This window comes from Loxodonta africana, chromosome 7 (assembly GCF_030014295.1).
Source record: "Loxodonta africana isolate mLoxAfr1 chromosome 7, mLoxAfr1.hap2, whole genome shotgun sequence".
Taxonomy (NCBI): Eukaryota; Metazoa; Chordata; class Mammalia; order Proboscidea; family Elephantidae; genus Loxodonta; species Loxodonta africana.
In genome coordinates, this window is record NC_087348.1 from 127,251,670 (window position 1) to 127,278,106 (window position 26,437).

Here is a 26,437-nt window from a genome sequence, read left to right on the forward strand (position 1 = left end):
CTTGATGGGTCCTACCTGTCAATCAAGCTGACAGCTATAAAATAAAATCAATCATTCCACTAAAGTTTGACTTTTAAGGACGAATTTTTAGCTCAGAAATTTAATCATATGAGTGCTTCTTAAATGAAAAGATGACACCTGGTTAATTCTATCTATGTGACATTCCATATTAATTCACACGGCTCCTCTTTAAGGACACTATCCTAATAGAACAATGTTGCCTGTCTAAAACACATGAATAGCCCAACCGCTGGTGTGTATTTACACTTTTCTACTTTTCACTGCGAGAGATTGATAATGACAATTCTAAGAACAGTTAATGGCAGCCAGGGCTAATCTTTCAATCTTTGGTTATTTCAGTGAATTCTGGAAGCAGTTCCTCTAGACTTAAGACATCAAAATGGACACATCAGAACAAAGAATCTGATGTATTTCCAGACCCATGCCAGCTTAGGCAGTAGAAGAAAAGCAAATTTGTAAAAGGATGTACGGTAGAATTGGGCATGACCAGTTCAATTAAACCCAGCCCTGATCTGAGATTTTACCATATTACCACTCAGGGTCCTGGGCTTTGGTTCTTAGTAGACCTCATGCTGACACCTGAAGAATTTTCTGATTTATTTTAAAAACTGTTATCTTTTTAATTTAAAATATAAAGTCAATATTATGTTCCAAAAAGGCTATTGCAATGAACTTATTTATAGAACTAAATTATAGAATAAATTGTAGTTTTCCATATGTATTGAGTACCTGGTATAGCATCAGACATATAGCAGTGTCTTAATAAATATTTTAGATTGATAACTAACAGAATGGACAGCCAAGTTTGTATATCTCCACATGGAGATCATGGCACCTTTTTAGAAAAGGTTAAAAATATTAAATAAGAGTGTCTACCGTTGTCAGGAATGAACATTTCAAGAATTTCATTTTACTTGGATCCACAATTGATGCCCATGGAAGCAGCAGTCAGGAAATCAAATGGCATTTGGCAAATCTGCCACAAAAGACCTCTTGGTATGTCACTTTGAGGACTAAGGTATATCTGACCATGAAGAAGAATGCGACATCCGGACTGGAGGAACACTCATTAACAACCTTCAATATATACAACCTTTCTTGCTGAAAGTGAAGAGGACCTAAAGCACTTACTGACGAAGATCAATACTACATCCTAATACCATGGCTTGGTATTTTCAATTACCTGAGATGCATGCGAAAACTGGACAATGAATAAGAAAGGCTGAAGAAGAATTAATGCCTTTGGATTTTGGTGTTGACAAAGAATACTGAATATACCATGGACTGCCAGAAGAACGAACACGTCTGTCTTGGAAGAAGCACAGCTAGAATGCTTCTTAGAAGTGAGTATGGCGAGATTTCGTCTCCAATACTTTGGACATGTTATCAGGTGGTACCAGTGCCTGAAGAAGGACATCATGTTTGGTAAAGTAGAGGGTCAGAAAGAGGTAGAGCCTCAAGGAGATGGATGGATACAGTGGCTGCAGTGATGGGCTCAAATACAGCAACGATTGTGAGGGTGGCACAGGACGGGACAGTGTTTTGTTCTGCTATACGTAGGGTTGCTCTGAGTCGGAGGCAACTGGACATTACTTAATAACAAAACAGCAGCTACAATTCTGCTCAGAGATCTTGATATGCTATGTGTACTGTAACAGTTAGGAGTATAAGCATGAAGCATTTCCCAAACTTATTTTTCTTATGGAGCCATTTTTCGAGGATTTACAATTCCACATTCTATAAATACTGAACTAATTTATCCCTGAGATATATTCCAACTCTGATAGGATACAGTTCATTATTTTCTACTAAACAGTCCCTGCCAGCATGCTAGCATAGAACTATTATATATGTGAGCATACATTTTTCTTATAGTGGTCATAATTTTTCCTTAGAGAACTGAATAGTTCTCTAAGGTAAATAGTAGTATTTATAACTTGATATTGCAGTAAAGCATGCGTGAATAACCTGTATGTCAGGCATCTTAATTTCTTTTACATAATTGAAGGTAATAACAGATATAAGAAATGACAGAAATTGTCCATGTATGAAGACGCACTTGACTATTTTAAAAAATGACTATATTGTCAGAGATGAGAGGAAAGAGCCATAGAGGTTCAAATGGGTAGTCATTTATTGATGTTTTCCCTTTTACAACCTAACAAATAACTGGTCCAGCACATCAATAGCAAATGCTGAAAGGTAAAAGAAAAAGAAATCTAATTATGAGCTTTGGTTGAATCCTTTGTGAATAGCTGCCCCGAACTCATAATGAGAGTTTGTTGCAGATGGAAGACTCAGGAACTGAGAGGGAAAAAATCGTTTAGAAAGCATTAAAATGAAACAGTAAAAATAATGCCCTGCTAATAGAGAAATGACACTCAAGAGGTCAAAATAATTGGACCTTCTGCCACAGACTTGTACAGTGTTTTCCACTTCCTTTATAGAATAACCTTGAAAACAACCTTTCTAAATGATATTTATTCTATCATGATAAACAGTTGCTGGAAAAATTAAAAACTTCAAAATTATTTTTCCTCTTCTGACTGTCCTTATCTTCGTCATCACCTTCCTTGGTGAATTTCAAATATTCAGATCCTATGGTTAATAGTTACATAACTTTAGTAAAACCAAATACTTTTTGGCATCTGTTTCATCACATGTGAAAAAAGAAAGCAGTCTTCCCATTTTCGAACTTTAAAAATCCTACAATTAGCAACTGTTAGTTATTCACAACCGAATTTCCTATACTCCTATTTAAGCACCTTTTATAAATTATCTTCGGTCTAATTCTGGCTAAACTAGAGTATAAGAAAAGAAAGAAGGGGCATTTTAGCTCCAGTTAAGTAAAGCAAGAAAGCTGAATTTAAAATCATAGTTGCATTGCTTTTTCAGATAGCAACAGCAAATCAGAAAACATCTGCAGTTTTGGGGCAAATGCATTTGGCTCTAGAATCTGCATTAATTGGCCATCCAAGCAATGAGATAGAGCTGGAAAGAAATAGGCTTGCTGAGATATTCTTTTTAATCAAAATATCAATCTACTTGAACACATCAGTAACTTTTTTAATCTAAATTATGGATCAGTCATTTCAAAGCAAATATTTGGAGAGAAAAATGGCCTTTGAAGCACCAACTTTAAAAAAGAAACTTTGCCATGATTGTTTATGGATGATATAGTATGCTAAGACTTCTGGTAGGCTGCATAAAAAAAAAAAAAAAAAATTCTATGACTCTTGGTTCTCTGGGACATGCCTTTTTTTTTTTTTAACTATTAAGATGAGTATTTTCACAAACTAGAGTTAAAAAGAAAGAAAAAATATAAACAATAACATTTGAATATACTCTGGTATAAATCCACTGCCATCAAGTTGATTCTGACTCATAGGGACTCCACAGGACATGGTAGAACTGCCCCACAGGGTTTCCAAAGCTGTAAATCTTTACGGAATCAGACTGCCATATCTTTCTCACGTGGAACAGCTGGTGGATTCGAACAGCCGACCTTCTGGTTAATAGCTGAGCACTTTAGTCTCTGTACCACCAGGGCTCCTAGTGTGCTATAACATTCTTAAATAGTAAGAGAGTTTAATATTGCATGGGATATTCCACTGCACGGAGCACAAACATCACACTATATCATAATTTCATAATATATATTTTCAATACTGGCAAATTGAGGCAGGCCCACTGTATCGCCTTATGTTTTTGGTAGCAAAATTACTAATTTCTGTCTTGAGTGCTAAAGGTAAAATATGAACATGGAATAAATTTAGTGTTTTTCAAAAGGAGATGATTCTGAAAATGAAATTTCAGACAAAGACGAACATGAGAAAAGAAAATAAGAGGAAAGAAAGGGAGGGTACCGTAAATGTCTAAGAGCACTAGAAGTAAATAAATCCACTTGTATACCTGCTAAATGACATAGCAAAAAAAAAAAAAAAAAACTGCAAATAGAAAACAATATGATTTGTGCATCAAAGAATCAGGGAGCAGAGATTATAAACATGCAAACAAAGATATAATAGTTACCAACATCACAACAGCTAAATATACTTCTCTACTTTCTCCTACCGCTTGGTAAAATTCAACTCAATTTATTGAACATGCATGTTTAGAAACTTTATATATGCTCTTGTTAATTCACCAAATAATTCCTTTGACTAATGAAATACTTGTAGTTTGGGATATTTGGATTCCATCAAAGGAATACAAAAATTGAAAGCGGAAATTTACCAGCATTGAAGAATTCTCATGAAGAAATTATTTTCTGGACTAGGCGTCATTAATTTAACTCCTTGATCTATTATCTGTATCCAAAAACCCACTTCCGTTGAGTTGATTCCAACTCCTAGCAACTCCATAGGATTTCCAAGGCTGTAAATCTTTATGGAAGCAGACCGCCACATCTTCCTCCTGGAGAGCCGCTGGTGGTTTCGAACCGTTTAAAAAAGTAGTAAATAGTAGTAGATCCCTTTAACCACTGTGCCACTAGGGTCCCTATTATCTATATAGTGCAGTTAAAATGATTCTAATATTTTATATTCCCAGTTGTAGTCCACAGAAAGTATTTTAATTGGCATCAATTCTCCCCCATTTAAATTTTACGATGATGATATGTGACTCTTTAATCAGTAGCTTGCCTGTACTAATTTCTGTCGGTATAGTTTTCTTTTATGGCTATTATTTCTACCAACCCTAGTTTTTCTGGCCAAATGTTTTACAGCACAATTCTGTCACATGTTTGACTCTCCTAACATTTTTTGGTCAATAAAACTTTTACCCTGTGCCCTTTAGCCATTGTCTGCTGCTTATTTCTTATCAGTTGAATACGAAAGTGAGAACTTGTGCTAACTTCATCTTTAAATTATATTGATAAGTTTTTTTAATTATACAAACATATAAAGAAGGAAAGAAAAATAATCTATGATAGCACCACCTATATAATTCTTATTGATAGTAAAAATAATCACAAACAAAAGTAATTTATGCACATATTTGGAAATTTTAAACAAACATAAAACTGTAAGGTTAAAAGTAAAAAAAAGAAAGGGTCACTTCCCCAAAACTGACCAGCACCAATAGTTTTATGTGTATTATTCATAACAATGTTATGTTTTTTGTAAGTAGTTTTACCTCATCCATGGAAAAATAACAACCACTTTTATGAAATTGAGAGAGAAAAGGAGCCTCAGGGGGCTGAGACTGAGCGGGGTTAGAGATGGGGAGACAAACGCAAAAAGGAAGTAAACACAGTGAAGGAGAACAACACCTAAGTCCGTGGAAAGACTTGATTGAAGTAGAAGGAGAAATGAAACTCATGTCTTCTCTCTTCCGTATCTGTACCTTGCATTAGGTAAGACACCAAGAACCACAAGAATAACTAAATATAGTTTATCGCCTATTTGTCATGGCTTTCAGATCCAATAATAATAAAAGCAAACAAGCTGAATGGATTCCTGGAGTTCGGAAATCCGGGCAGTTGATTGAATTTTTGACTGAACGGATTTAAGTGACCAGAGTATTTGAGTATTGTGGAGACAGAATTTTGACTTAATAAGAGCCAAGAAAAAACAAACAAACAAACAAACAGATTAGTGTTTGCCACTCCTGCAGTTCAGTCTGCAACTCAATTATGTAGCTTTGTACGTGAGAGAAATTCAGTAAATACTTGCTGGCTGACTGATCAAACCATTTGACTATCATTTTTACTTTCAATCAGTATTTTAGGTTATTGTAAATATAAAAGTAATCATGGATAACTTACCATACAAAATAATCTACGATACCATCTGGAAAATAACTCCTTAAAGACCAAGAATTTCTTTTGAATTCTCTGTTATGGTTCAGAATCTCTGCTTGCCGGGTTTTGGATTATTATACTGACACAAAGAGGAGATCATATCATCTATTTTGTATAAGAAGCTAATATTATAAAAGTTTATATTGTAATATTCACAATTTAATTTCTTTTCAGAGACTGTGAATTCTATAGAACTACAAATTTTTGACTCTTTATATTAAGTGCAGATGTAATCATACTTATTATTTCAACGTCTCCATGTATGGTTGTAGTCAATAAGAGTTCACCTCAAATTAGGATGCCTTCAAGACATTTCATTGTTATTATATCTTAAAATTTCTTTCTTAAGAAACAGGGAAGAACAATGAGGTTTTTTTTTTTTTTTTTTTTAAGGAGGATTCAAGTTATTAGCTTAGTCACAAGATAAGTCATATGTTCTAGTTGTAATGGTGAAGGGCATGGACTTTGGAGTCAAGCAGACTTGAATTCCAATTCTGAATCCACTCTTATTTAGTCATTTTACAGTAAGTCCCTTAATCTCTCTGAGTCTTGGTTTTCTCTTCTGTAAATAAGGACAGTAACATCTAACTCACAGTCTGTAATTGTTGTAAGACTTACATGGTAGTATGCATGTATACATATATATCATAAATATGAAAATATGCTTAAAACTCAAACGTATAAATATAAGTAATTATACACATATGCGTATACAAATATATAACACATACACACACACACAGAATGATAGAGAGATAGAGTGCATTCGAGCCTAGCATAATGATTGGCACATAGCACTAGGTGAGAAGCAGCTCTTGTTATTAAGTATGCAGGTAACAAAATTTCTACTCTGGGCATTCTGGTGAGGTGTTGACCAGTCTGGTATAATGGGATAATCAAAGCCTTTTTATTCCAAGCAGCTATATTTGGATAGGTCTGCAGTCGACTAGCTGTATGATCTAAGCCAAATCATTTAAACTTTCTGAACCCCAAATTCTCAACCGTAAAATAAAATGAATGAAACTTCTTTGCTGGGAGATTTCTGAGGAGATTAAAAAAGACAAAGTACATGAAACACCTGACACAAGTCTAACATATAGAAGTTATACAATTTTAGTTTTTTCCATTATCTTATGCATATTTTTTAACCCACAGAGGTCTTACTTTCTTGATCTTTAAAACATTAAAAACAAAAACATACAAACAAAAAACATGCCTATTTGCCCTTCATAGGCTGTTGTCTAGATTAAATGAGATGATATATAAACTGTCAAACCAGCCACATAGTTGGTTTTCAATAAATGTCTTTTGATTCCACATCCCTAGAAATACATAAATCTATAAAAACAAGATGTAATTCTGAATGTAAAACAAGAATTATATCTTAAACATTATCTCTCAGAAGAATTTAGTCTTTGCCAAATATTTCTAAATTCTGAACAAAAACTGCTCAATATTAAGATGGTAACAGTATTCACAGAAATCCAAATGTCTAGCCCCATTACCTAAACCTAGTCAGTCATGTGTAGGTGTTGGTTCCATGGACTGTAACTCCTGGGAGGATCAGGGCCATGTTGAGTTTGCCCAGTGCCTAACCAGCTGTCTAAAAAATAATAAGCATTCAGCTTATTGAACAAATGAGCAAAAGTCACTTCCAGCAAGGCTCCATTCAGGCTCACGCAGAATCAGACCTCATCTGTACTGAAAGAGCAAACTGTCTCCAAATTAAGTCTTTCCTCTTTGGGGGCACCCAATCCAAATTCCAGACCTCTGTTCTTTCGACCTGATTACATGGTCATTTGACCACCGAAATTACTTTGTTTCTTCAACTTTAACAGGTCTCCTACTAGGAACAACTTGCATGCATTTTGGACATTGTTGTCAAAATTACCATATTTCCCCAAAGAGGGAGATCTGAATTAATGAGGTTTTACTAAATTTATTTTTTTATTGTTGGTTTAACCTTTGAATGAAGATATTAAAGGCAAGCAATAAAGCAGAAAAATTTCTTAGAATTGAATTTTCATGTAAATCTGATCTTGTAACATCTGCACACAAGGTGACAATTTCTGATCAGTAGGAAGCATTACAAATGTGCGGAAATCAATTCAGCCATTAGGAAAAAGCAAGAGTTGCTAGGAGACCACACGCCAAATAAGGAATATTATGGTGGTGACCTAGACGATTACCATATGCCTGACATGATATGAACACAAAGCGTAACACATTTTTAGAAGCACTTATGACACTGAATTGTTAGTACCACATTTACAACTGTGGTGATTAAAGTGTTAGCTAATAGTGACTCAAAACATGACATGAACACAAAGCGTAACAAATTTTTAGAAGCACTTATAACACTGAATTGTTAGTACCACATTTACAACTGTGGTGATTAAAGTGTTAGCTAATAGTGACTCAAAAATTCAACTGTACGAACATGAAAATACAAAATCAAGTTAAGTTAATAACAATGAAAGTTGCTTCCCAGGCTAATTAAGCCATACCTACATATTTAAGATGGATGTACATATTTGTTACACTGTCTCGTGATATCACAGGATTCCTTGAAGTCCGTTTAATTTTTTAAAAAAACCATACTCTTATAATCTGTACATTCTATTTCTATGTGTCTGGATACTCATAAAAAAGATTTTAAGGATGTAAGACATTAATATTCGGTTGGCAATATTATGCGTGATTTTAACTATCTTCAATGAGCTAGTTTTCAGGGGCAATTTTATTTTTTGTAATTAGAGAAAGTGAATAAAGCTGTTTTTAAATAAATTTAAAACTTTTATTTGGGGCTAAGGTGTGATATTTAAAAACAGAATAAGAAATAAGAAAGATAAAGCCTAACTAAATCAACAGTGGGATTAGCATGCAAATAGCACATTACTGCGTTACATACATTGTATTTTTACACAAATAACACCCACCTTCTATGTTTACTTGCCAACTGCACCCTCCCCCACAAGATATTTTCATAAATGCACTATGCTAATTTTTTTTACAGCAACATGTAAAAAGAAATTGGGGAGGCAGGACCAAGATGGCGGAGTAGTCAGACGCTTCCTGTGGTCCCTCTTAAAACAAAGACCGGAAAAAACAAGAGAATCTATTATGTATGACAATTTAGGAGTCCTGAGCATCAAAGACAAAGTTGAGGAGTCAGATTGAGCAGCAGGGGGAGAGAGAGACAGTTCAGAAGCAGTGAGGATTTGCCAGACCTGACCCCGCCAGCACCCTGCAAGCTGGATCATCCAGTGCACATGGGCTAAGACAAACAGTAATGCTTGGGATGCACTTTCCACACTGGGAGAAACCAAGTGGTGGACAGTCTGCTCAAGCCCTTGGAACCAGAGGAAGGCAGCGCTAGATCTGCAAAGGTTAAGTGTAAGAGCCTATCCCTCTGCACAGGATCAAAAAAATACTTCCCACTCTGGGAAATACCTCTCTCCCATTCGCCTACCCCCTCCCCACTCTGCTCCAGTCCCAGGCTGGCTTCAGTGATTGAGCCCCCTCCAGACTGGAAGTGGGATCTGGTACATGCCCCCAAGCCATTCTCCCAGGTTTGGAGAGGGAACAAATTAACAAATAACAAACAGGAAAAAATAACCTTCCAGCTCTCCTAAGCTGAGACCTCAGGGCAGGCACAGCCCCTTTGCCAAGGCACAGCCATAAGGGATCCACAGACTTTGAATGCGTTGCATCCCTGCCTAGACCTGTGTGGGACCATTTCAACAGCGTAGGCCCTCACTAGTGTAGCAAAACAGGGTATATACCTGAAGCCTATTTTCAACTGCCACACCTAATGGGGAGTGGCAAATTCAGGACATTTGACACTGCCTGCCCATTTAGCAGGGTACTCACCCACATCACGGGCCTAAGGACGAATGGCTCCACCCACTCCACCTAGCCACCCACGACAGGGATCCAAGGATAAGTACTGCCTCCCAGGCCTTACAGCCAACAGCATTGGGTGCTCAAAGTCCAATTGCAAAACCCATCCACCTACATGCACACCTGCTACTCAGGTAATCAGGGACAGCTGTTGCTCCCTACCTTGCTCAGCACATAATCTCCTACTGCAGTCAGTACCTGTGACTGCTCCAGTCACCCCTATGTAGCGCTCCCCATGTAGGACTGGAGGTGACAGCCTGCACCATAAACTCCGTGACTGACGACCTGGAGAACTGAGCTGAATTCACACAAGAAAAGAAAATGGACTCCTGGGCTCACATACCTAGTAGCAGCTCTAACCATCTGATGACAGGCCACGAGAGCTTCAAAGATACCAATAATCAAAGTAGCTCACACGATCACCCTATTGGGACATACCAAAACAAAACAAAAGGAGAAGCTAGAACACAGTAGGCAAACATAATATAAATAAATATAATAACTTATTGATGCCTCAGAGACAGCAGTCAATATCAAATCACATAAAAAGGCAGACCAGGATGGCTTCAGCACGTGACCAAAACGAAGAACCAAAAAACCTCCCAGAGGAAGATAATGTCTTGGAATTACCAGAGGTAGAATTCAAAAGATTAATATACAGAGATCTTCAAGAGATCAGGAAGATCAGGCAAAACCCAAATCAAGCCAAGAAACATATAGACAAAGCAACAGACAAACTTAAGAAAGTTAAACAAGAGCAAAATGATAAATTTAACAGGCTGCAAGAACCCATAGAAACAGGAAATAGAAATCCAAAAGATTTAACAATAAAATTTCTGAATTAGACAACTCAATAGAAAGTCATAGGAGCAGAATTGAGGCAATGGAAGCCAGAATTAGTGAGACTGAAGATAAAGCACTTGACATCAATTTATTTGAGGAAAAATCAGATAGAAGAAATAAAAAAAAATAAAGAAACCCTAAGAATTATGTATAAATCTGTCAAGAGGAATAACATACAAGTGATTTGAGTACCAGAACTGGCGGGGGCGGGGAGGGGGGGAATAGAAAATACAGACAGAATTGTTGAAGATTTGTTGGGAGAAGAATTCCCTGATATAGTGAAAGACCAGAAGATATCTATCCAAGAAGCTCATCAAAACCTGCATAGGGTAGATCCCAAAAGAAAATCACCAAGACATATTATATTCAAACATGCCAAAGCCAAACATAAAGAGAGAATTTTAAGAGCAGCTAGGGAGAAACGAAAAGTCATCTACAAAAAGAGAGTCAATAACACTATGCTCTGACTCCTCAGGAGAAACCACACAGGCTAGAAGGCAATGGAATGACATATATAAAGCCTTGAAGGAAAAAAAACTGCCAGCCAAGAATTATATATCCAGCAAAACTGTCTCTCAAATATGATGGTGAAATTAGGGCATTTCCAGATAACAGAAGTTAAGGGAATTTGTAAAAACCAAGCCAAAATTATAAGTAATACTAAAGGGAGTCCTCCAGTTAGAGAATCAATATCAGATAATGACCCAAGACTAGAACACAGTACAGAACAACCAGATATCAACACATATAGGGAAGTCACAAAAATAAATCAAAGCTAAAACACTGAAAATAGGGAAACAGACATATCAATGTGTAAAAGATGACAATATTCAAAGAAGAGGGACTAAATAATGTAGTTATACAACTTTCATACAGAGAGGAAGGCAGGGCGATATCAAGAAATGAAAGATTGGTTTAAACTTAGAAAAATAGAGGTAAATTTTAAGGTAACCACAAGGGAAACTAACAAACCTGTACATCAAAATAAAAAACAAGAAAAACATAAAAAGTCAGTGAAACAAAATCAAAACAATGAAAAAGATGGAAAGAGAACACATTTAAAAAAATGACTCAGCACAGAAAATTAAGTGGAACAAAGAAACTGCCAACAACCCCCCCCCAAACAAAACATCAAAATGACAGCACCAAACTCATACCTACCAATAATTATGCTGAATGTAAATGGACTAAATGCACCAATAAAGAGATAGATAGTAGCAGAGTGGATAAAAAACATGATCTATCTATATGCTGCCTACAAGAGACACACATAAGACTCAAAGACACAAACAAACTAAAACTCAAAGGATGGAAAAAATATATATCATACAAACAACAATCAAAAAAGAACAGGAGTGACAATATTAATCTCTGACAAAATAGACTTTAAAGAAAAATCCACCACAAGGGATAAGAAAGGACACTATATAATGATTAAAGGGTCAATACACCAGAAGGACACAATAAATAATAATAATTATTTAAATAAATGTTTATGCCCCCAACAACAGGGCTCTAAAATACATAAAACAAACTCTAAGAGCATTGAAAAGAGAAACAGTTCCACAATAATAGTAGGAGACTTCAGCACACCACTTTTGATGAAGGACAGAACATCCAGAAAGAAGCTCAATAAAGACACGGAAGATCTAAATGCCACAATCAACCAACTTGATCCCATAGACATATACAGAACACTACACCCAACGGCAGCCAAGTATACTTTCTTTTCCAGTACACATGGAACATTCTCTAGAAGAGACCACATATTAGGCCACAAAGCAGCCTTAGCAGAATCTAAAGCATCAAAAGATTACAAAGCATATTTTCTGACCATAAAGCTATAAAAATAGAAATCAATAACAGGAAAAAAATGAAATACATGGAAAAAGAAAAACACCTCGCTCAAAAACTACTGGGTTATAGAAGAAATAAAGGACAGAATAAAGAAATTCACAGAATCAAATGGGAATGAAAACACATCCTACCAGAACCTTTGGGACACAGCAAAAGCAGTGCTCAGAGGTCAGTTTATAGCAATAAATGAATACATCCAAAAAGAAGGTGGGCTAAAATCAAAACATTAACCCTACAACTTGACCAAACAGAAAGAGAGCAGCTAAGGAAGCCCACAGGCACCAGAAAAAGGAAATAATAAAAATTAGGGCAGAAACAAATGAAGTAGAAAATAGAAAAACAGTTGAAAGAGTTAACAAGACCAAAAGCTGGTTCTTTGAAAAGATCAACAAAATCAATAAACCATTGGCCCAACTGACAAAAGAAAAACAGAGGAGGAAGCAAATAACCTGAATAAGAAATGAGAGGGCGATATCACAACAGACTAAACTGATATTAGAAGACTCATAATAGAATACTATGAAAAATTTTACTCCAACAAATTTGAAAACCTAGAGGAAATGGACAAATTTCTAGAAACACACCTAAATTAGCGCAATCCAAGATAGAAAAACTAAATAAACCTATAACAAAAGAAGATATTGAAGAAATAATTAAAGAACTTCCAAGGGGGAGAAAAAAAAGCCCTGGCAATGATGCCTTCACTGGAGAATTCTACCAAACTTTCAGATGAGAGTTAACACCACTACTACTAAAAGTACTTGAGAGCCTAACAAAGGAGGGAATACTCCCAAACTCATTCTATGAAGCCAGCATAATCTGATACCAAAATCAAGTAAAGACACAACAAAAAAAGAAAATTAGGAGGGGGGCCAAGATGGCGGACTAGGTGGACGCTCCCGCGGATCCCTCTTGCAACAAAGACTCGGAAAAACAAGGGAATCGATCACATACATAACAATCTATGAACTCTGAACAACAAGCACAGACTTAGAGACGGAGGACGAACAAATACGGGCAGACAGCGACTGTTTTCAGAACTAGGAGCCAGCGCACCAGGCAGGTGACCTTCGGAGCTCGATCTGGGGCAGAGCCCAGGGGGGCAGACGGCACAGAAAGGGGGCCCACCCCTTCCCCCCCGAACCCATCCCGGGAGGAAGCCTAGCAGGTTGGCGCGGGCGGCGTAGGGGCGCAGCCGGAGGGAGAAACACCCGGGAGGCAGTGACTGATCTGAGAGGGGGGAGAACAGCGTCCCAGCTGGGGTGCCGTGCCGTCCGCCGGGAGTTAGGCGAGAAGCCGACGGGGCGCGCGCGGGGGGGGGGGGTCAGCTGTGTTTCCCTGGAGTGACCCCAGGGCGGGGCCCACGCGTTCATGCGGGAGGACGCGCACCCAGTCCGCGCGTGTGGCACGGCACACCAGAGGGAGAAATCCCCGGAGGTGTCTGGTCTCAAAACAGGGAAAGCAGCATCCCAGACGGGGAGCCATTCCGCTGCGATCTGGGCACGCGCGCGCACGCGCGCGGGCGGGGCATGAGCGCGGGGTCCATTTTTATTACCCTGAATTGACCCAGAGGGCGGGACCACCTGGTCGTGCGAGTGACGCCCTCCCAGTTTGCGCGAGAGGTGTGGCACACTGGAAGGAGAAGTCCCCGGGAGGAACTGATTGGTCCCAAAGCGCAGAAAGTAGCGTCCCAGAGTGCCGCCCTGCTGGGGCTTGGGCGCGCGCGGGCGGGGCGTGAGCGCGGAGTCCATTTTTATCGCCCTGAATTGACCCAGGGGGCGGGCCCACCTGGCCGTGCGGAGGAACTGATTGGTCCCGAAGCGCAGAAAGTAGCGTCCCAGACGGGGTTCCGTCCTGCCGGGGCTTGGGCGCGCGCACGAGCGGGGCGTGAGCACGGAGTCCATTTTTATTGCCCTGAATTGACCCAGGGGGCGGGCCCACCTGGCCGTGCAGGTGACGCCAACCCAGTTCGCGCGAGAGGTGTGGCGCTCCGGAAGGAGAAGTCCCGGGGAGGAAGTGACTGGTTCCCGAACAGGGAAAGCAGCGTCTCAACCCGGAAGTCATCCCGCTGGGATTTGGGCGCGCGCACAGGCGGGGCGTGACCGCGGGATCTAATTATAATCGCCTGAATAGACCCTGGGGGCGGGCCCACCCGTTCGTGCGGGAAACGCCCACCCAGTGCCCACGAGCGGTGCCGCGCACCGGAGGAAGTCCCCAGGAGGAAGGGACTGGTTTCCGAGCAAGGAAAGCAGTGTCCTAGCCAGGGACCCGTCCAGCCCGGATTTTGGCGAACGGGGGCGGAGCGTGAATGTGGTGTTCAGCTCTATATTCTGTGGTGCTACACTCCTAGCTCTCAGATCCCTCCCCCACCCTCCCCAGGCGACCCCATTAACATCCGAATACCCGGAGCCAGAGAGAGAATTCAGATAGGGATCTGACTGCATTTTTTTTTAGCTGACTACTTGGAAAATCTAGTTTCCCAGTGATGGCTCGGAGACAGCAGTCCATATCAAACCACATAAAGAAACAGACCATGACAGCTTCTCCAACCCCCCAAACAAAAGAATCAAAATCTTTCCCAAATGAAGATACAATCCTGGAATTATCAGATACAGAATATAAAAAACTAATTTACAGAATGCTTAAAGATATCACAAATGAAATTAGGATAAATGCAGAAAAAGCCAAGGAACACACTGATAAAACTGTTGAAGAACTCAAAAAGATTATTCAAGAACATAGTGGAAAAATTAACAAGTTGCAAGAATCCATAGAGAGACAGCATGTAGAAATCCAAAAGATTAACAATAAAATTACAGAATTTGACAACGCAATAGAAAGTCAGAGGAGCAGACTCGAGCAATTAGAATGTAGACTGGGACTTCTGGAGGACCAGGGAAACAACACCAACATAGCTGGAAAAAAATCAGATAAAAGAATTAAAAAAAATGAAGAAACCCTAAGAATCATGTGGGACTCTATCAAGAAGGATAACTTGCGAGTGATTGGAGTCCCAGAACAGGGAGGGAGGACAGAAAACACAGAGAAAATAGTTGAAGAACTCCTGACACAAAACTTCCCTGACATCATGAAAGAAGAAAGGGTATCTATCCAAGATGCTCATCGAACCCCATTTAAGATTGATCCAAAAAGAAAAACACCAAGACATATTATCATCAAACTTGCCAAAACCAAAGACAAACAGAAAATTTTAAAAGCAGCCAGGGAGAAAAGAAAGGTTTCCTTCAAGGGAGAATCAATAAGAATAAGTTCAGACTACTCAGCAGAAACCATGCAGGCAAGAAGGGAATGGGACGACATATACAGAGCACTAAACGAGAAAAACTGCCAACCAAGGATCATATATCCAGCAAAACTCTCTCTGAAATATGAAGGAGAAATTAAGATATTTACAGATAAACACAAGTTTAGAGAATTTGCAAAAACTAAACCAAGACTGCAAGAAATGCTAAAGGAGATTGTTTGGCCTGATGACCAATAATATCAGGTACCAGCACAATACAAGGTCACAAAACAGAACGTCCTGATATCAACGCAACTCAAACAGGGAAAGCACAAAAACAAACAAATTAAGACTAATTCTAAAAAATAAATAAATAAACAAAATAATACACACAACAGGAAATCATGGAAATCAATAGCTAAACGATCAAAATAATCAAAAAGAGGGACTAAATATAGGAGGCATTGAACTGCCAGATGGAGAGTGATACAAGGCGAAATAGAAGGATACAAGTTAGGTTTTTACTTAGAAAAATAGGGGTAAATAAAAAGGTAACCACAAAAAGGAATATCAATTCCATAACTCAAGAAAAAAGCCAAGAAAAACGTAACGACTCAATAAACACAAAGTTAAACATTATGAAAATGAGGATCTCACAAGCTACTAAGAAAAACGTCTCAGCACAAAAAAGCATGTGGAAAAATGAAATTGTCAACAACACACATAAAAAGGCATCAAAATGACAGCACTAAAAACTTACTTATCTATAATTACGCTGAATGTAAATGGACTAAATGCACCAATAAAGAGACAGAGAGTCAAGGACTGGATAAAAAAACACGATCCATCTATATGCTGCCTACAAGAGACACACCTTAGACTTAGAGACACAAACAAACTAAAACTCAAAGGATGGAAAAAAATATATCAAGCAAACAATAAGCAAAAAAGAAGAGGAGTAGCAATATTAATTTCTGACAAAATAGACTTTAGACTTAAATCCGCCACAAAGGATAAAGAAGGACACTATATAATGATAAAAGGGACAATTGATCAGGAAGACATAACCATATTAAATATTTACGCACCTAATGACAGGGCTGCAAGATACATAAATCAAATTTTAACAGAATTGAAAAGTGAGATAGACACCTCCACAATTATAGTAGGAGACTTCAACACACCACTTTCGGAGAAGGACAGGACATCCAGTAAGAAGCTCAATAGAGACACGGAAGACCTACTTACAACAATCAACCAACTTGACCTCATTGACTTATACAGAACTCTCCACCCAACTGCTGCAAAATATACTTTTTTTTCTAGCGCACATGGAACATTCTCTAGAATAGACCACATATTAGGGCATAAAACAAATCTTTGCAGAATCCAAAACATCGAAATATTACAAAGCATCTTCTCAGACCACAAGGCAATGAAGCTAGAAATCAATAACAGAAAAACTAGGGAAAAGAAATCAAATACTTGGAAAATGAACAATACCCTCCTGAAAAAAGACTGGGTTATAGAAGACATCAAGGAGGGAATAAGGAAATTCTTAGAAAGCAACGAGAATGAAAATACTTCCTATCAAAACCTCTGGGACACAGCAAAAGCAGTGCTCAGAGGCCAATTTATATCGATAAATGCACACATACAAAAAGAAGAAAGAGCCAAAATCAGAGAACTGTCCCGACAACTTGAGCAAATAGAAAGTGAGCAACAAAAGAATCCATCAGGCACCCGAAGAAAACAAATAATAAAAATTAGAGCTGAACTAAATGAATTAGAGAACAGAAAAACAATTGAAAGAATTAACAAAGCCAAAAGCTGGTTCTTTGAAAAAATTAACAAAATTGATAAACCATTGGCTAGACTGACTAAAGAAAAACAGGAAAGGAAACAAATAACCCGAATAAGAAACGAGAAGGACCACATCACAACAGAACCAAATGAAATCAAAAGAATCATATCAGATTACTACATAAAATTGTACTCTAACAAATTTGACAACCTAGAAGAAATGGATAAATTCTTGGAACAACACTACTTACCTAAACTAACACATACAGAAGTAGAACAACTAAATAGACCCATAACAAAAAAAGAGATTGAAATGGTAATCAAAAAACTCCCAACAAAAAAAAGTCCTGGCCCAGATGGCTTCACTGCAGAGTTCTACCAAACCTTCAGAGAAGACTTAACACCATTAGTATTGAAGGTATTTCAAAGTATAGAAAAAGACGGAATACTACCCAACTCATTCTATGAAGCTACCATCTCCCTGATACCAAAACCAGGTAAAGACATTACAAAAAAAGAAAATTTTAGACCTATATCCCTCATGAACATAGATGCAAAAATCCTTAATAAAATTCTAGCCAATAGAATCCAACAACACATCAAAAAAATAATTCACCCTGATCAAGTGGGATTTATACCAGGTATGCAAGGCTGGTTTAATATCAGAAAAACCATTAATGTAATCCATCACATAAATAAAACAAAAGACAAAAACCACATGATCTTATCAATTGATGCAGAAAAGGCATTTGACAAAGTCCAACACCCATTTATGATAAAAACTCTCACCAAAATAGGAACTGAAGGAAAATTCCTCAACATAATAAAGGGCATATATGCAAAGCCAACGGCCAATATCACTCTAAATGGAGAGAACCTGAAAGCATTTCCCTTGAGAACGGGAACCAGACAAGGATGCCCTTTATCACCGCTCTTATTCAACATCGTACTTGAAGTCCTAGCCAGGGCAATTAGGCTAGACAAAGAAATAAAGGGTATTCAGATTGGTAAGGAGGAAGTAAAGCTATCACTATTTGCAGATGACATGATCGTATACATGGAAAACCCTAAGAAATCCTCCAGAAAACTACTGAAACTAATAGAAGAGTTTGGAAGAGTCTCAGGATATAAAATAAACATACAAAAATCACTTGGATTCCTCTACATCAACAAAAAGAACACCGAAGAGGAAATAACCAAATCAATACCATTCACAGTAGCCCCCAAGAAGATAAAATACTTAGGAATAAATCTTACCAAGGATGTAAAAGACCTATACAAAGAAAACTATAAAACTCTGCTACAAGAAATTCAAAAGGACACGCTTAAATGGAAAAACATACCCTGCTCATGGATAGGAAGACTCAACATAGTAAAAATGTCTATTCTACCAAAAGCCATTTATACATACAACGCACTTCCAATCCAAATACCAATGTCATACTTTAAGGGAACAGAGAAACAAATCACTAATTTCATATGGAAAGGAAAGAATCCCCGGATAAGCAAAACATTACTGAAAAAGAAGAAGAAAGTGGGAGGCCTCACCCTACCTGATTTCAGAACCTATTATATAGCTACAGTAGTCAAAACAGCCTGGTACTGGTACAACAACAGGCACATAGACCAATGGAACAGAATTGAGAATCCAGATATAAATCCATCCACGTATGAGCAGCTGATATTTGACAAAGGACCAGTGTCAGTCAATTGGGGAAATAATAGTCTTTTTAACAAATGGTGCTGGCATACCTGGATATCCATTTGCAAAAGAATGAAACAGGACCCATACCTCACACCATGCACAAAAACTAACTCCAAGTGGATCAAAGACCTAAACATAAAGACTAAAACGATAAAAATCTTGGAAGAAAAAATAGGATCTACCCTAGGAGCGCTAATACAGGGCATAAACAGAATACAAAACATTACCAAAAATGATGAAGAGAAACCCGATAACTGGGAGCTCCTAAAAATCAAACACCTATGCTCATCTAAAGACTTCACCAAAAGAGTAAAAAGACCACCTACAGACTGGGAAAGAATATTCAGCTATGACATCTCAGACCAGCGCCTGATCTCTAAAATCTACATGATTCTGTCAAAACTCAACCACAAAAAGACAAACAACCCAATCAAGAAGTGGGCAAAGGATATGAACACACATTTCACTAAAGAAGATATTCAGGCAGCCAACAGATACATGAGAAAATGCTCTCGATCATTAGTCATTAGAGAAATGCAAATTAAAACTACGATGAGATTCCATCTGACACCAACTAGACTGGCATTAATTCAAAAATCACAAAATAATAAATGTTGGAGAGGCTGCGGAGAGACTGGAACTCTCATACACTGCTGGTGGGATTGTAAAATGGTACAACCACTGTGGAAATCCATCTGGCGTTATCTTAAACAGTTAGAAATAGAACTACCATACAACCCAGAAATCCCACTCCTCGGAATATACCCTAAAAATACAAGACCCTTCACACAAACAGATATATGCACACCCATGTTTATTGCAGCTCTGTTTACAATAGCAAAAAGCTGGAAGCAACCAAGATGTCCATCAACGGACGAATGGGTAAATAAATTGTGGTATATTCACACAATGGAATACTACGCATCGATAAAGAACAGTGACGAATCTCTGAAACATTTCATAACATGGAGGAATCTGGAAGGCATTATGCTGAGCGAAATGAGTCAGTTGCAAAAGGACAAATATTGTATAAGACCACTATTATAAGATCTTGAGAAATAGAAAAAACGGAAAAGAACACATACTTTTGTGGTTACAAAGGGGGGAGGGAGGGAGGGAGGGAGGGAGAGGGCTTTTTATTGATCAATCTGTAGATGGGAACTGCTTTGGGTGAAGGGAAAGACAACACTCAAAACAAGGAAGGTCAGCCTAATTGGACAGGATTAAAAGTAAAGAGGTTTCCGAGATAAAATGAAAGCTTCAAAGGATAGCGAAGCAGGGGCTGGGGTCTGGGGAACTTGGTTTGAGAGGACTTCTAAATCAATGGGCAAAACAATTCTATTATGAAAACACTCTGCATCCCACTTTGAATTGTGGCACCTGGGGTCCTAAATGCCAACAAGCAGCCATCTAAAATACATTAATTGGTCTCAACCCACCGGGAGCAAAGGCAAAGGAAGAACACCAAGGTCACACGACAACTAAGAACCCAAGAGACAGAAAGGGCCACTTGAACCAGAGACCTACAATATCCTGAGACCAGAAGAACAAGTTGGTGCCCGGCCACAATCGATGTCTGCCCTGTCAGGGAGCACAAGAGACAACTCCTGAGGGAGCAGGAGACCAATGGGATACAGACCCCAAATTCTCATTAAAAGACCACACCTAATGGTATGATTGCGACTAGAGGAATCCCAGAGACAATGCTCCCCAGAACTTCTGATGGCACAGGACAGGAACCAACCCCGAAGACAAATCATCAGGCATGAAAAGGACTGGTCAGTTGGGGGGGAGAGAGATACTGATGAAGAGTGAGCTAATTAAATCAGGTGGACACGGGAGAGTGTGTTGGCAACTCTTGACTGGAGGGGGGATGGGAAGATAGAGAGAGAGGGAAGAAGGTAAAATTGGCACGAAACGAGAGACTGTAAGGGCTGACTCAATAGGGGGAGAGCAAGTGGGAGAAGGGAGTAAGATGTATGTAAACCTACATGTGACAGACTGATTGGAATGGTAAATGTTCACTTGAAGCTTAATAAAAATTAAAAAAAAAAAAAAAAAGAAAATTACAGACCAATATCCCTCATGAACATAGATGCGAAAATCATCAACAAAATTCTGGCCAACAGAATTCAACAACATACAAAAAAAATAATTCACCAGGACCAAGTGAGATTCATACCAGGTATGCAGGGATGATTCAATATCAGAAAAACAATGTAATCCATCACATAAACAAAAGACAAGAACCATATGATCTTACCAATTGATGCAAAAAAGGCATTTGACAAACTCCAACACCCATTCATGATAAAAACTCTCAGCAAAATAGGAATAGAAGGGAAATTCCTCAACATAATAAAGGGCATTTATACAAAGCCAACAGACAACACCATCCTAAATGGAGAGAGTTTGAAAGCATTCTTGTTGAGAACAGGAATCAGACAAGGATGCCCTTTATTACCACTCTTATTCAACATTGTGCTGGAGGTCCTAGCCAGGGCAATAAGGCAAGAAAAAGAAATAAAGAGCATGGAAATTGGTAAGGAAGAAGTAAATGTATCCCTATTTTCAGATGATATGATCTTATACAAAGAAAACCCCAAAGAATCTACAAGAAAACTACTGCAACTAACAGAAGATTTCAGCAAAGTATCAGGATACAAGATAAACATATGAAAATCAGTTGGATTCCTCTACACCAACAAAGAGAACATTGAAAAGGAAATCACCAAATCAATACCATTTACAATGGCCCCAAAGAAGATAAAATACTTAGGAATAAATCTAACCAGAGACATAAAACATCTATACAAAGAAAACTACAAGACACTACTGTAAGAAACCAAGAGACCTACATAAGTGGAAAAACATACCTGGTTCATGGATAGGGAGATTCAACATTGTGAAAATGTCAATTCTACCCAAAGTGATCAACGGATACAATGCAATCCTGATCCAAATTTTTTAACCTGAAGGAGAAACAAATCACCAACTTCATATGGAAAAGGAAGAGGCCACAGGTAAATACAGCATTACTGCTGAAGAAGAAGAAAGTTGGAGAACTCACACTACCTGATTTTAGAACCTATTATACCACCGCAGTAGTCAAAACAGCCTGGTACAACAACAGATACATAGACAAATGGAACAGAATTGAGAATCCAGACATAAATTCATCCACCTATGAGCAGCTGATATTTGATAAAGGCCCAAAATCCATTAAATGGGGAAAAGACATTCTCTTTAACAAATGGTTCTGGCATAACAGAATATCCATCTGCAAAAAAAAAAAAAAAAAAATGAAACAAGACTCATACCTCACACCATGTAAGAAAACTAACTCAAAATGGATCAAAGACCTAAGTATAAAATCTAAAACAATAAAGATCATGGAAGAAAAAAATAGGGACAATGCTAGGAGCCCTAATACATAGCATAAAGAGAATAGAAACCATAACTAACAATACACAAACACCAGACGAGAAACTAGATAACTGGGAACTCCTAAAAATCAGACACTTAACGCTTATCCAAAGACTTCACCAAAAGAGTAAAAAGACAACCTAAAGACTGGGGAAAAAAATTTTGGCTATGGCATATCCGATCAGGGTCTAATCTCTAAAATCTACAAGATGCTGCAAAATCTCAACAACAAAAAGACAAATGACCCAATGAAAAAATGGGGAAAGGATATGAACAGACACTTCACCAAAGAAGACATTCAGGCAGCTAACAGATACATGAGGAAATGTTCAGGATCATTAGCCTTTAAGAAATGCAAATCAAAACTACAATGAGATACCATCTCACCCCAACAAGGAAAGCTTTAATCCAAAAAACACAAAATAATAAATGTCGAAGAGGTTGTGGAGAGACTGGAGCACTTATACACTGCTGGTGGGAACGTAAAACGTTACAACCACTTTGGAAGTCGATTTGGCCCTTCCTTAAAAAGCTAGAAATAGAAGTACCATAGGATCTAGCAATCCCACTCCTTGGAATATATCCTAGAGAAATAACAGCCATCACAGGAATAGATATATGCACACTCATGTTCATTGCAGCACTGTTCACAATAGCAAAAGATGGAAACAACTTAGATGTCCATCAACAGACAAATGGATAAACAAATTATGGTATATACACATAATGGAATACTGTACAATGATAAGGAACAAGGATGAATCCACAAAACATCTCACAACATGGATGAATCTGGATAGCATTGTGCTAAATGAAATTAAATTAGGCAGTCGCAAAAGGACAAATATTGCATGAGACCACTATTATAAGAACTCAAGAAAAGGTTTAAACACAGAAGAAAACATTCTTTGATGGTCAGGAGGGTGATGAGGGAGGGAGAGGGAATTCACTAACCAGATAGTAGACAAGAATTATCTTAGGTGAAGGGAAGGACAGCACACAATACAGGGGAAGTTAGTACAACTGGACTAAACCAAAAGTTAAGAAGTTTCCTAACATAAGTAAACAGTTCAAGGGATGGAGTAGCAGGGGCTGGGGTCCAGGGAACATGGTTTCAGGGGACATCTACTCTAATTGGCATAACAAAGTTCATTAAGAAAATGTTCTGCATCCCACTTTGCTGAGTGGCATATGGGGTTTTAAAAGCTTGTGAGCAGCCATCTAAGATGCATCAATTGGTCCCAACCCACCTGGAGCAAAAGAGAATGAAGAATGCCAAAAACATAAGGAAAATATTAGCCCAAGAGACAAAAGGGCCACATAAACCAGAGGCTCCATCAACCTGGGACCAGAAGAACTAGATGGTGCCTGGCTACCACCAATGACTGCCCTGACAGGGAACACAACAGAGAGTCCCTGATGGAGCAGGAGAAAAGTAGGGTGCAGAACTCAGATTCATGTAAAAACACCAGACTTAATGTTCTGACTTAGATTAGAGGAACCCTGGAAGAAATTACCCCCAGATTCTCTGTTAACCCAGAACTAAAACCATTCCCAAAGCCAACTCTTCGGACAAAGATTAGACTGGACAGAAAATGATACTCATGAAGTGTGTGCTTCTTGGTTCAAGTACATACACGAGACTAAATGGGCAGCTCCTGTCTGGAGGCTGGACGAGAAGGCAGAAAGGAACAGGAGCTGGTTGAATGGACATGGGAAACCCAGGTTGGAAAGGGGGAGTGTGCTGTAACATAAGGATTGCAGCTAGTGTTGCATAGTAATGTATGTATAAATTTTTGTATAAGAAATTAACTTGAGCTGTAAACTAAAGCACAATAAATAAAAAAAAAAACTGGGGAGGAGAAACTGGCGTAGCAGCTCTTAAGGAAATACCTTGTTGAGGGGAGAGCACAGTTGGCAAACAAATGTAAAAGATGTGCATTATTTGTGTAAAAATGTGGTAACATTATCTTGTTATTTCCATGCCATTATCCTACTGTAAGATTTAAGTTACTAATGTTGGCTTATGTGCATGTAACAATCAACCTTAAATGAGACTAAGTTAAACTGGCAGTAAAAGATAAAAATCTCTTGTCAACAATGCCAAATAAAAAGACCAAATTCTAAAGATAATGGGTTTAAATTTATCCCCAAAATAGGTTGATGAAATCATATCTTAATTTCTCTTCGGGGCAAGAGCTGGCAGACAGAAATTCTTATTCTTTATGTAAAACTCAGATAAATAAAAACATGAGCTGCCTAACTGCCTGGAGGCTGCACACTTCTAAGTGCACCACACAAAATAATGAAATAAAAATGAATGCCTTTACTAACATCATTTTTAGTGTCTTCTTAGGATATTGTAGGCTTCAACCCAACAGCTGTTCCACGGGAGAAAAGACCTGGAGAACTCTTCCCGTAAAGATTACAGTCTAGGAAACCCTATGGGGGCAATTCTACTCAGTCACACAGGATGGCTTTGAGTTGCAATTAATTTGATGATACATAACACACACAAACACATACACACACACACAAACAAAATCTAGGAAAAGACATTTTATGGACACAGGCTAATATAGGTGAAATAGATTAAAACTTCCTTAGAAGTATTTGTGCCTGTAGCCATATCTAAATTGTAAGTTTATGAAATATTTAAACCATGTCTCCACTAAAGAATGTATTTCTCTTCTAAAAATGTGCTGCACAAAATCAAACTAATTTTGCTCTTTACATGCAGTTTTAAGCAAATCAGTTTAATTTCCCCCTCCCGTTACTTGGTTTTGTTTCTCTTTTCACTAACTTATCATCACAAATTTTTTTCATGTAGCAAAACTATGCTCAGAAAATCTGTTTGACAAATAGCATAACAAAAAATGTCGGCAAGGCTAATATTTTTAGAAACGTGTGCCTGATAAACTCTTTTCTTCAAAGACTGAAGATATGACCGAAAGTTTGTGACAATATAATATTAGGATCAGTCATAACTAAAGACAAAAGCTAGAATACAAACTGCAACGGAATCCCATCTCACATACGTAATAATGTGTATTTAAGTCATTATGGCAACATCTTATACAGAGGTGATAAAGCATGAAGGCTCTCTATTAAAGCTCGACACTAGAGCATCAGGCTAGAAAAGTAATTTTATGATTAAAACTCATATTTTTGTTCAATGCAAAAAAAAAAACCAACTAGAATATAAGACACAATTTTTGAATTACAATAATACTCTTACTGATAAAGATCCAAGACCACGCCCATCCGCATGGATTACACCTCGATATAAAACTAAAATCCTCACAACTGGACCAATGAGCAACTTCATGATAAATGGGGAAAAGACTGAAGTTGTCAAGGATTTCATTTTACTTGGATCCACAATCAATGCCCATCGAAGCAGCAGTCAAGAAATCAAATGATGCATTGAATTGGGTAAATCTTCTGTGAAAGACCTCTTTAAAGTGTTAAAAAACAAAGATGTCAATTGGAGGACTAAGGCACACCTGACCCAAGCCGTGGTGTTTTCAATTGCTTTATATACATAGGAAAGATGGACAATGAATAAGGAAGACCGAAGAAGAATTGACACCTTTCATTTACGGTGTTGGTAAAGAATATTGAATATACCATGGACTGCCAGAAGTACAAACATATCTGCCTGTCTTGGAAGAAGTACAGCCATAATGCTCCTTAGAAGTAAGGATGGCAAGACTTTGTCTGACATACCTTGGACATATTATCAGAAGTGATCAGTCCCTGGAGAAGGACATCATGCTTGGTAAAGCAGAGGGTGAGTAAAAAGAGCAGACTCTCAGCAAGATGGACTGAC

The 26,437-nt window shown here is 38.1% G+C and overlaps 1 protein-coding gene across 2 annotated transcripts in view; it reads right to left on the minus strand.

Annotated features, from left to right (window-relative positions):
* GUCY1A2 (guanylate cyclase 1 soluble subunit alpha 2) overlaps positions 1-26,437 on the minus strand; it is a 420,035-nt gene that overhangs the window by 90,024 nt on the left and 303,574 nt on the right. The window contains exons 7-8 of one of the 2 annotated variants that reach the window (XM_064288866.1): positions 10,554-10,576; positions 6,306-6,327 (exon numbers count right to left, since the gene is read on the minus strand). The exons of the other annotated variant lie outside the window; for it this stretch is intronic. Of the exons in view, the coding sequence (XP_064144936.1) occupies positions 6,306-6,327; positions 10,554-10,576 (45 nt within the window). The remainder of the gene's footprint in view (positions 1-6,305; positions 6,328-10,553; positions 10,577-26,437) is intronic. 2 annotated transcript variants of the gene reach the window in all.